The sequence below is a fragment of the Mustelus asterias genome, chromosome 21, assembly GCF_964213995.1.
Source record: "Mustelus asterias chromosome 21, sMusAst1.hap1.1, whole genome shotgun sequence".
NCBI classification, from domain to species: domain Eukaryota; kingdom Metazoa; phylum Chordata; class Chondrichthyes; order Carcharhiniformes; family Triakidae; genus Mustelus; species Mustelus asterias.
In genome coordinates, this window is record NC_135821.1 from 32472736 (window position 1) to 32485184 (window position 12449).

The 12449-nt window shown below is 48.1% G+C and overlaps 2 protein-coding genes across 3 annotated transcripts in view; both read left to right on the forward strand.

Moving 5' to 3' along the window:
- The window catches only part of col9a2 (procollagen, type IX, alpha 2), a 203448-nt gene extending 199814 nt beyond the window's left edge, over positions 1-3634 (forward strand). Inside the window, exon 32 of the mRNA XM_078237704.1 lies at positions 1700-3634. Within this exon, the coding sequence (XP_078093830.1) occupies positions 1700-1893 (194 nt within the window). The 3' untranslated portion in view covers positions 1894-3634. The remainder of the gene's footprint in view (positions 1-1699) is intronic.
- A 4612-nt stretch (positions 3635-8246) lies between these two features.
- The window catches only part of trit1 (tRNA isopentenyltransferase 1), a 29321-nt gene continuing 25118 nt past the window's right edge, over positions 8247-12449 (forward strand). For both annotated transcript variants that reach the window (XM_078237706.1, XM_078237705.1), the window contains exon 1: positions 8247-8402. In XM_078237706.1, coding sequence (XP_078093832.1) covers positions 8283-8402 — 120 coding nt within the window. In that variant the 5' untranslated portion in view covers positions 8247-8282. The remainder of the gene's footprint in view (positions 8403-12449) is intronic.

Sequence of the window (12449 nt, forward strand, 5' to 3'; positions counted from 1 at the left end):
AATAATTGTTTATATGACGACTGAACTGGCTCCTCACTGTTCTATGTGACTCTCACAATATTCCAAAAAAAAACTATACAGCACCATGACCCAATATTTCAGATTGGGACACCCTCACAGGTAACATTAGCGTGGTTAGTGACATAGCTGAAGGGTATAGATAGGGTGAACAGTGGGAAGCTTTTTCCCAGGTCGGAGGTGACGATCACGAGGGGTCACGGGCTCAAGCTGAGAGGGGCGAAGTATAACTCAGACATCAGAGGGACGTTTTTTACACAGAGGGTGGTGGGGGCCTGGAATGCGCTGCCAAGTAGGGTGGTGGAGGCAGGCACGCTGACATCGTTTAAGACTTACCTGGATAGTCACATGAGCAGCCTGGGAATGGAGGGATACAAACGATTGGTCTAGTTGGACCAAGGAGCGGCACAGGCTTGGAGGGCCGAAGGCCTGTTTCCTGTGCTGTACTGTTCTTTGTTCTTTGTTCTTTGAAGGGGGGGAGGTTTAACACAGATATCAGAAGGACATATTTCACACAGAGGGTCGTGGGGGCCTGGAATGTGTTGCCGGGCAAGGTGGTGGAGGCGGACACACTGGGAACGTTTAAGACTTATCTAGACAGCTATATGACCGGAGTGGGAATGGAGGGATACAAAAGAGTGGTCTAGTTTGGACCAGGGAGCGGCGCGGGCTAATTGTTCCTTGTTTCTCGTTTCAAGGCTTCATTCTATGATCATCTTGCTGGTGCCAGTACAGAGCGAGACTGCGGATAGTTGGGAACCTGTCTCGGGGGCAGGGAATTCATATGGTGTTCATGGAAGTGGAAATGACTAGGGTTGGGAAGCATTTTCCGATCAGGGCCATTGTGATCTCCTGGACTCGTTTCGATCGCCTCAGGGGGTCGGAGAGGAATTTCCCAGATTTTTTTTTTTCCCCATATTGGCCCTGGGGTTTTTCACTCTGGGTTTTCGCCTCTCCCTGGGGATCACATGGTCTGGAATAGGGGGGTGGGGGTGAGTTAATAGGTTGTAATGAACAAAGCATCGTAGCTGTGAGGGACAGCTCGGTGGATAGGATATTGGTATGTAGATAGGCTGGAAAATTGGGCGGGGATCCTGGATTCAGGATTCAATCCTGGACCGGGGAGCGGCGCGGGCTTGGAGGGCCGAAGGGCCTGTTCCTGTGCTGTATTGTTCTTTGTTCTTTGTTTATTTAGCCTCCCCTTGAGTGCATTGAAATGGTAACTTGGTAGTGATGGTGTTACTATCACAATGCTGCCCGTATCCTTCCTGGTGGTAAAGGTGTTACTGAAATCACACAGGTAAGTTACACCATCCCAGAGAGTTGGGAGCAACGGATGCTAAACCAACAGAGATGAGAACAGAAACTGAGGGTTCATGGATCAAGGTGGCCAGATTGACCAGGTTACTGTTGACTAATTGGATAACTTGGAATTGTTCCTCCAGAACCAGGTTTGAAAAGTCCTACCTGTGGGAATTGACACCGTTGGAAATATTTTCCATGTATCCATCTCAACAGGAACTTGCATCTCTCAATGGTTTTCTTGTTCCTCCAATCACCGCCCCCCTCCCCATTACCTCTTTAATGCCAGTTAGTCTCCCTGTGATCCAATAGCCAAGAAATAAGTCCTGAAGCCACGAAAGCTGCTCGATAAATGCAAGCCCTTTGTTTCTCTTTCCAGGACCCCCAGGAATGCCAGGACGGAGTATAAGTGGCAGAGATGGTGAACAGGGCTTGCCAGGTATGTCTGGACAGCCCGGGCACCCTGGTCTCCCCGGACCCCCTGGTATACCCGGATTCTGTGAAGCTGCTGCTTGCCTAGGGGCCTCAGCGTACCTGGCCTCGGGAGGGGGACCTGACTTCAAGGGGCCTTGAACTAAACGTGACCAATAACTAGCGCGCGGCCAAACCAACCATCAGGGGCCGCACGCACGGCGGAGAGAGAGGGGAGGATCGCCTGCCAGGAATAAACCCAACCGAAGGGGTCCTCTTGAAGACTGAACTGACTTTAAAATAATTGGTGCCTTTTTCTTAAAAAAAACACACAAAAAGTAACAAAAAGGAAAAAAAAAGGTTCCTGCTTTTCAAACTAAATCCCAAAGTGTTTAAAACAACAGATTTTGCATTGGCGTGTTTCTCTGAGCAAGGATTGAATTAATGTACATTGGTTCCAAACTTTTTATTCTTCTCACTGTTTTAAAATAAGATAAATGATTAGAGGATGTGAATAGTATGAGTTTGTTTTGCTCCTTGTGTAAAGCTAAATATTACTGCACTCTGTCTCTCTGTTTGTGTATAATTACTGGATTAAATGTGTTATTAAACAGGGCCACATTGTTATATGGTCTGACCATATGCAGAGAGCCAGCCCATCGCAGACATGCTCCCTCCACCATCTCACATGTTTCTCATCTCAGATTGCTACGTACCTGTTCCACATCCTTCTCCAGGACCTGGTCTGTTTGGTTCAGTCAGCCACGTTTCTCTTTGGCAGGGAGAGCTGTGTATGGCTATTCTGAGCGGATTATAAAGTAAAGATAAAGTCGCCATAGTGCCAGAAGACCATAAGCTGTTCTCCCATTTGAGGGGGGAGAGCTGACTGCTGGTGATTTAACCTGAGGATCACCACACCAGCTTGAAGTGCTGAAAATCACAAGTCTGCAATGGATAGTTAGCATCAGTAAGAATAATGAAACGTTTACGTTTCAGTGCTGACAATTCCATATCATACTTCTTCTCTTGGAAGACTGTCTGAAATAGCGACTAACTCGTCAGGCTGCTTCTGGTTATCTTTGTATCGTCCACACTGTTCTGATCAATTCCCACCACACACGTGACGGGTGCAGTTGAGGGTGGGGGAGGGACAACACTACACCCAACGAACACAAGGATCCCACACAACCCGGATATCTGAGTTGAGAGCCCAAGTCTCCAGTCGCTATAATTGCCTGGAATCAGGGTTAGACCCTGCACCTTTGCACCCAGAGGTAGAAAGGCTGGCTCTGAGACAAAGCCTCACTGGTTTGTGAAAGGTTAGGCTGTCTTCTCTCTTTCAGGTACTGGTGATTTTCCAGCATTTTCAGGTTCTTTGAAGTTTTGACTGGAGCAGGGTTGACAGGAAGCTGTGTTGTGAATGGTGTCGTACGTCAACTTTCAGAGAGTGGGTGCCTGCGACCATTGGCCAATGTTCAGCATTTAAACATTACCACAGCATTTCTGTACTATCCCTGCCTTCCCCCTCGTCAATGCAGAGAATGTCCCCACGAGTGGCAGCAAACCAAACAAATCAGCGTTGAATGTTCTCCTTCCGCCTTCATTGTAAATGTACAATAATGTTTCAGGGAACTGGTCGTGAATCCAACAGCAAGAAGCCAAGACGAGGCCCCTGTGGTAATGGCCTTAATCAGTAGGTTATTCTACAGTAACCTGGCAGATAGACACTTCTTAATATAGAAGATATTTGAAGCCACTGTTAAATGTAGATCCCAAAACCCAAAAATAAAATAAACCCTGCTGATTAACTTCATTAGCAATTTTATTTATTATGTTTTAAATCTTGTGCAACTGTAAAGACGGTGTGTTTGCCTCTCGCTGTACTGAGCACCATCCAATAAAACGGACATTTTGTAAAGACAATGTTTTTCTGTCGCTTGCAGACAATCCCATGCTGACAGTGTCCTTGGACTGCCGCTCTGTACTCAGCCCTTGCACTGCCGCTGTGTACTCAGACCTTGTAGACTGGCCTTGCACACTTTGTACTCAGACCTTGTATGCTGGCCTTGCACACTCTGTACTCAGCCCTTGTACACTGGCCTTGCACACTTTGTACTCAGACCTTGTACGCTGGCCTTGCACACTCTGTACTCAGACCTTGTAGACTGGCCTTGCACACTTTGTACTCAGACCTTGTACGCTGGCCTTGCACACTCTGTACTCAGCCCTTGTACACTGGCCTTGCACACTCTGTACTCAGCCCTTGTACACTGGCCGTGCACTGCCGCTCTGTACTCAGACCTTGTACACTGGCCTTGCACTGCCACTCTGTATTCAGACCTTGTACACTGGCCATGCACTGCCGCTCTGTATTTAGACATTGTACTTGCAGCCTCACTCTAATGTTTATTTCTCTCTGATTGTTTTGGAATCATTGATTGGTTACAGCACAGGAGTCCATTCAGCCAGTTCTGTCTCTGTAAGAGCAACTCAACTAGTTCCACTCCCACCCTTCCCTGGAGTCCTCCAATTTTTTTTCTCTTTGAATATTTATCCAGTTTCCCTCTGAACATCACAATTGAATCTGTCTCCACCACACTCTCAGACAGTGCATTCCAGATCCTAATGACTCGCTGTGTGAATCTGTCTCCACTACACTCTCAGACAGTGCATTCCAGATCCTAATCACTTGCTGTGTAAATCTGTCTCCACCAAATTCTCAGACAGTGCATTCCAGATCCTAACCACTCGCTGTGTGAATCTGTCTCCACCACACTCTCAGACAGTACATTCCAGATCCTAACCACTCGCTGTATGAATCTGTCTCCACCACACTCTCAGACAGTGCATTCCAGATCCTAACCACTCACTGTGTGAATCTGTCTCCACCACACTCTCAGACAGTGCATTCCAGATCCTAACCACTCGCTGTGTGAATCTGTCTCCACCACACTCTCAGACAGTGTATTCCAGATCCTAACCACTCACTGTATGAATCTGTCTCCACCATACTCTCAGACAGTGCATTCCAGATCCTATTGCAATTCCCTGTCTGCCTGTTGTTCCAGTATCATAGAAGCCCTACAGTGAATAAAAACCATTCAGCATTGATTCTGCACTGACTCTCCAAAAGAGCATATCCTATCCCTGTAACCCCTTGCATTTACCATGGCAAATCCACCCACCCTACACATCTTTGGACACTAAGGGCAATTTAGCATGACTAATCAACCTAACCTGCACATCTTTGGAAGGTGGGAGGAAACTGGAGCACCCAGAGGAAACCCACGCAGATATGGAGAGAATGTGCAAACTCCACACACAGTCGCCCAAGGCTGAAATCAAACTCCGGTCCCTGGCACTGTGAGGCCGCAGTGGCAACCACTGTGCCACCCCACACTCTCCATTGGGACCTCCTGCAGAGAACAGATTCCTGTGTTTGAATATATTAGCTTCTTGCAAGTGTAATGAGTCACGCTGTGAGCCTGACTGATAATCTTAAATTGGGTGTTAGCGTAAATCTTAACACACTCAAGTGTTATTCAATTGCAGAATCACATCTAATGTTGCATCATACATTAGTTGCGTAACAGTCAGGAATCTACCTGTTGTGAACATGTGAAGGTATGCACTATTTAGCAAGTCCCACCACTGCCTGTCTTTGGGATGATGTGGGGATGCCGGCGTTGGACTGGGGTAAGCACAGTAAGAAGTCTCACAACACCAGGTTAAAGTCCAACAGGTTTATTTGGTAGCACAAGCTTTCAGAGCGCTGCTCCTTCATCAGGTGAGTGGGAGTTCTGTTCACAAACAGGCCATATAAAGACACAACTCAATTTACAAAATAATGGTTGGAATGCGAGTCTTTACAGGTAATCAAGTCTTAAAGGTACAGACAATGTGAGTGGAGAGAGCGTTAAGCACAGGTTAAAGAGATGTGTATTGTCTCCAGCCAGGACAGTTAGAGAGATTTTGCAAGCCCAGGCAAGTCGTGGGGGTTACAGATAGTGCGACATGAACCCAAGATCCTGGTTGAGGCCGTCCTCATGTGTGCGGAACTTGGCTATCAGTCTCTGCTCAGCGACTCTGCGTTGTCGTGTGTTGTGAAGGCCGCCTTGGAGAACGCTTACCCGAAGATCAAAGGCCGAATGCCCGTGACCGCTGAAGTGCTCCCCCACAGGAAGAGAACAGTCTTGCCTGGTGATTGTCGAGCGATGTTCATTCATCCGTTGTCGTAGCGTCTGCATGGTCTCCCCAATGTACCATGCCTCGGGACATCCTTTCCTGCAGCGTATCAGGTAGACAACGTTGGCTGAGTTGCAAGAGTATGTACCGTATACCTGGTGGATGGTGTTCTCACATCAGATGATGGCATCCGTGTCGATGATCCGGCACGTCTTGCAGAGGTTGCTGTGGCAGGGTTGTGTGGTGTCGTGGTCACTGTTCCCCTGAAGGCTGGGTAGTTTGCTGCGGACAATGGTCTGTTTGAGGTTGTGCGGTTGTTTGAAGGCAAGAAGTGGGGGTGTGGGGATGGCCTTGGCGAGATGTTCGTCTTCACCAATGACATGTTGAAGGCTCTGGAGAAGATGTCGTAACTTTTCCGCTCCGGGGAAGTACTGGATGACGAAGGGTACTCTATCCGCCGTGTTCCGTGTTTGTCTTCTGAGGTCGGTGCGGCTTTTCGCTGTGGCGCGTCAGAACTGTCGATCGATGAGTCGTTGTCTACCTGATATGCTGTTGGGGAACACTTCAGCAATCATAGGCATTCAGCCTCTGATCTTCGGGTAAGCGTTCTCCAAGGCTTGCAAAATCTCACTAACTGTCCTAGCTGGAGACAATACACATCTCTTTAACCTGTGCTTAATAGTCAAAGACTATTTCCTCGGGTGGATGGAGCTATTACAAGGGGGCATAACTATAGGGTTCATGGTGGGAGATATAGGAAGGACATCAGAGGTAGGTTCTTTACGCAGAGAGTGGTTGGGGTGTGGAATGGACTGCCTGCAGTGATAGTGGAGTCAGACACTTTAGGAACATTTAAGCGGTTATTGGATAGGCACATGGAGCACACCAGGATGATAGGGAGTGGGATAGCTTGATCTTGGTTTCAGATAAAGCTCGGCACAACATTGTGGGCTGAAGGGCCTGTTCTGTGCTGTACTGTTCTATGTTAACCCTTTCTCCACTCACACTGTCTGTACCTTTAAGACTTGATTACCTGTAAAGACTCGCATACCAACCATTATTTTGTAAATTGAGTTTGTGTCTTTATATGCCCTGTTTGTGGACAGAACTCCCACTCACCTGATGAAGGAGCAGCGCTCTGAAAGATTGTGGCTTGCGCTACCAAATAAACCTATTGGACTTTAACCTGGTGTTGTGAGACTTCTTACTGTCTTTGGGATATCAGGCCTACACGCCAGGCATCGCAACTGCACTGAAATTAATACACCACAATTAAACTGACCACAACGAACAATCTGCAGACAACTGCAGTGTCCTGTCCATTTCCCTTTTGCTTTTGCTACCAAATAAACCTGTTAGACTTTAACCTGGTGTTGTGAGACTTCTTACTGTGTTTACCCCGGTCCAACACCGGCATCTCCACATCATTTCCCCAAGGCCAGTTCTGCCCAATGTCTCCTATATCCAGTCCCACACCCCAGGTCGTCTCCTATATCCAGTCCCACACCCCAGGTCATCCCCTGTATCCAGTCTCCTCCATCCCCTATATCCAGTCAGCCCCTCCCCCAGATGTCAGGATATCGAACTGATCCACTGTGTCTCCTGTTTCTGGCTGCCAATATCGGACAGCGCACTGATCACTGCTGGAGGCTGGGACTCAGAGTGGGAATAGGGGGTGAATAGGGAGGGGCAACATAGTCTAACAGCAATTCACTAACATTCCTGTCTGCACACTCTGACTCCAGGGCAGCCTCAGGAACAGTGACATTATTGGCATGAGGAGAGGTGGCACACTGGTTCGCATTGCTCCTTCATAGCGCCAGGAACCCAGGTTCGAATCCAGCCTTGAGTGACTGTGTGGAGTTTGCACTTTGTCCCTGTGTAAGGGGTCAGTACAGACTTGATGGGCCAAATGGCTTCCTTCTGCACTGTAAGGATTCTAACACTAACATAATGCAATAAGGTATCTCACAAGGAAAACATTTTAGTTTCCATCTGCAAATCCTTCTAACTCCCTGTAAAAGGAGTTTAGACACAGGGCAGTGTAACATAAATTACTGCGGATCCTGGAACAAAGTGGGGCATAAATTCATATCCTCCCCTCCTAAAGCAGTTGATAAGCGCGCATGCGCTGCTCCTCACGCTGCCCCATATAAAGATGGAGGCCGCGCTTGCGTCCTTCTGCATTCTGCCCCATATAAAGATGGCGGCCATAAACCAGGCTCGGTCATGTAACTGCGCATGCGGGCACTGGCGGCAATCACTGCCTTCCCGTCTCCCCGGACTTCCGTAAACCCGGTCCCCCGATCATTTCCGGGTCCTTGTATATCCCCTTCCCCCGGTGATTTCCGGCCCCCTGTGCCGCTATGTCGCTGCCCCGGCCGCTGGTTGTGATTTTGGGGGCCACGGGCTGCGGGAAATCCCGCCTGGCGCTGGAGCTGGGCCGGCGCTTCAGCGGAGAGATCGTCAGCGCCGACTCCATGCAGGTCCCAGAGATTTGATTTATTATTGTCACATGTATTAACACAGTGAAAAGTATTGTTTCTTGCGCGCTATACAGACAAAGCATACCGTTCATAGAGAAGGAAAGGAGAGGGTGCAGAATGTAGTGTTACAGTCATAGCTGGGGTGTAGAGAAAGATCAACTCAATGCAAGGTCGGTCCATTCAAAAGTCTGACAGCAGCAGGGAAGAAGCTGTTCTTGAGTCGGTTGATTCGTGATCTCAGACTTTTGTATCTCTTTCCCTGGTGGAAGAAGGTAGAAGAGAGAATGTCCGGGGTGCGTGGGGTCCTTAACTATGTCGGCTGCTTTGCTGAGGCATCAGGAAGTGTAGACAGAGTCAACGGATGGGAGGTTGGTTTGCGTGATGGATTGACCATAAGACATAGAAGCAGAATTAGGCCACTCGGCCCATCGAGTCTGCTCCGCCATTCAATCATGGCTGATATTTTTCTCATCCCCATTCTCCTGCCTTTTCCCCATAACCCCTGATCCCCTTATTAATCAGGAACCTATCTATCTCTGTCTTAAAGACACTCAATGACCTGGTCTCCACAGCCTTCTGCGACAAAGAGTTCCACAGATTCACCACTCTGAAGAAATTCCTCCTCATCTCTGTTTTAAAGGATCGTCCCTTCAGCCTGAGGTTGTGCCCTCTGGTTCTAGTTTTTCCTACTAGTGGAAACATCCTCTCCACATTCACTCTATCCAAGCCTCCCAGTATCCTGTAAGTTTCAATAAGATCCCCCCTCATCCTCCTAAACTCCAATGAGGACAGACCAAGAGTCCTCAACCGTTCCTCATACGACAAGCTCTTCATTCTAGGGATCATTCTTGTGAACCTCCTTGGGACCTTTTCCAAGGCCAGCACATCCTTCCTTAGATACGGGGCCCAAAACTGCTCACAGTACTCCAAATGGGGTCTGACCAGAGCCTTATACAGCCTCAGAAGTACATCCCTGCTGTTGTATTCTAGCCCTCTCGACATGAATGCTAACATTGCCTTTACCTTTCTAACTGCCGACTGAACCTGCACGTTAACCTTAAGAGAATCTTGAACAACGACTCCCAAGTCCCTTTGTGTTTCTGATTTCCTAAGCATTTTCCCATTTTGAAAATAGTCTATGCCTCCATTCCTCCTTCCAAAGTGCAATACCTCACACTTGGGCGGCACGGTAGCACAGTGGTTAGCACTGCTGCTTCACAGCTCCAGGGACCTGGGTTCGATTCCCGGCTTGGGTCACTGTCTGTGGAGTTTGCACATTCTCCTCGTGTCTGCGTGGGTTTCCTCCGGGTGCTCCGGTTTCCTCCCACAGTCCAAAGATGTGCGGGTTAGGTTGATTGGCCATGCTAAAATTGCCCCTTAGTGTCCTGGGATGCGTAGATTAGTGGGTAAAATATGTAGGGATATTGGGCTAGGGCCTGGGTGGGATTGTGGTCGGTGCAGACTTGATGGGCCGAATGGCCTCTTTCTGTACTGTAGGGTTTCTATGATTCTATGACTTTTCCACATTGTGTTCCATCTGCCACTTCTTTGCTCACTCTCCTAACCTGTCCAAGTCCTTCTGCAGCCCCCCTGCTTCCTCAAAACTACCTGGATTGGGCTACATTCCTGACCTTTTGTACTTTCTTGCGGACTTGAGCAGGAGCTATACCAAGCTGTGATCCAACCAGAAAGAATGCTTTCTATGATACATCTGTAAAAGTTGGTGAAATTCGTAGTAGACATGCCAAATTTCCTTAATCTTCTGAGAAAGTAGAGCCGTTGGTGGACTTTCTTAACTATAGTGTTCGCATGGATGGACCAGGACAGGTTGTTGGTGACTTGGACACCTAAAAACTTGAACCTCTTGACCATTTCCACTTCATCCCTGTTGATGTAGCCAGGGGCATATCCCCCCCTATACTTCCTGAATCGATGACAATCTCCTTCATTTTACTGACATTGAGGGAGAGATTATTGTCAACGCACCATTTCACTGGGGGAAGAGGGGGAGAGCGGGGCCTGAACATATCCGCCCTCGGGAAAGGTTTAAACATTATTGAAATCTCATCCATCTCTGTGCCCATCAAGGACAAACTGAAACTCCCCTTGTTAGGAGTCAGAGTCAGTCACACCCTGTACAGGACATAGAACCTCAGCAAACTAACCAGCGTCACTAACCACCATCACTAACCTGATCAGAAACGAACCACCATCACTAACCTGATCAGAAACTAACCATCATCACTAACCTGTTCAGAAGCTCAGTGAAGCAACATGGCAAATGGCACTCAGATTGAGGTATGGCGTTACTCATCTCTCTGGCAGAGCAGCCGAGTACTGCATCTGGCTTAGCTATACGGTGCACTGCCCTGTGGCACAGTTACTGTCTGCCTGTCATTGATTAATATTCAGTTAGTTCAACATGAAAATGCTTTTAGCAACACTGACCCTCTGGCTGTCTGTGCTTGCAAGCATCACACCGCTACATCTAACGGTGGCACAGTGGTTAGCACTGCTGCTTCACAGCTCCAGGGACCTGGGTTCGATTCCCGGCTTGGGTCACTGTCTCTGTGGAGTTTGCACATTCTCCTCGTGTCTGCGTGGGTTTCCTCCGGGTGCTCCGGTTTCCTCCCACTGTCCAAAGATGTGCGGGTTAGGTTGATTGGCCATGCTAAAAATTGTCCCTTAGTGTCCTGGGATGCGTAGATTAGAGGGATTAGCGGGTAAAATATGTAGGGATATGGGGGTAGGGCCTGGGTGGGATTGTGGTCGGTGCAGACTCGATGGGCCGAATGGCCTCTTTCTGTACTGTAGGGTTTCTATGATTTCTATGAACTACCCCAAGAATCTGCAGTCTCTCGAGAATACAATCACAGGGAAGCTTTATCAACTGACAACCAACTTGTCTCAGACCCAAAAGTCCATTGCTGAAGCCCTTCAGCTCTCTGCCTGAGACTGGATAGCATATTGCATGGAAGAATGGTGGCATCCCAAGTAGAATACTTATTGAATTGTCCAACCTGAGGCATCCAATCTTTGCAAGCAGTGGACAAACAGCAACTGCCTCAAAACTGGTCATGGTGCATGCTGCCACCTTGTGCTGAGATGGAAGATTAAAGTATCCCCTGTATACTCATCCCCTGCAATGCATCATGGAATTCAGTGAAGTTTACAGGCAGCCTCTAAGATCTCCAACAAAAGAGAATTTAACCATCGCTCCTGGACATTCAATGCCATTACAATTGCTGAATGCTCCACTATCAACGTCCTTGGGATTACCATTGAACTGAACCAGCCATCTAAATACAGTGGCTACCAGAGTAAGTCAGGGGATGGGAATTCTGCGGGGAGTAACTCACCTCCTGACTCCCCAAAGCCTGTCCACCATCAGGAGTGTGATGATTGAGTGCAGGTCCAAGAAGACTCAAAGTCAACACCATCCCGGACAAATCAGCTCGCTTGATTGCTACCCCATCGACTATTGATGCAAAGTGGTGGCCGTGTGTACCGTGGACAAGATGCATGGCAGCACTTGGAAACCTCCTTCGACAGTACCTTCCAAACCCACATTCTCGACACTCAGAAGGACAAGGGCAGCAAATACATGGCAATACCATGACCTGTCACACACCATCCTGGTTTGGAAATGTATCATGATGTGGAGATGCCGGCGTTGGACTGGGGTGAACGCAGTAAGAGTTTTAACAACACCAGCTTAAAGTCCTGGTTAACCTGGTGTTATTAAAACTCTTACTTGGAAATGTATCGCCATTCCTTCACTGTTGCTGGGTCAAACATCTGGAATTCCCTCCCTAACAGCACATGCACTGCAGCGGCTCAAAAAGACAGCTCAGCACCACCACCTCGAGGGCAACTAGGAACATGCAGCGCATCCTGTGAAATAATTTTTTGTAAAAACTGGAAATCTTAAATGAAGAAACAACTGCTGGGGTGTCTTAGAGGGCAAAGCAGCATCTTGAGAGAGAGAGAAAGAAAGGGTTAACCTTCTCGTTCTGACAAAAGCTCAGTCGCCGGAAACATCAACTC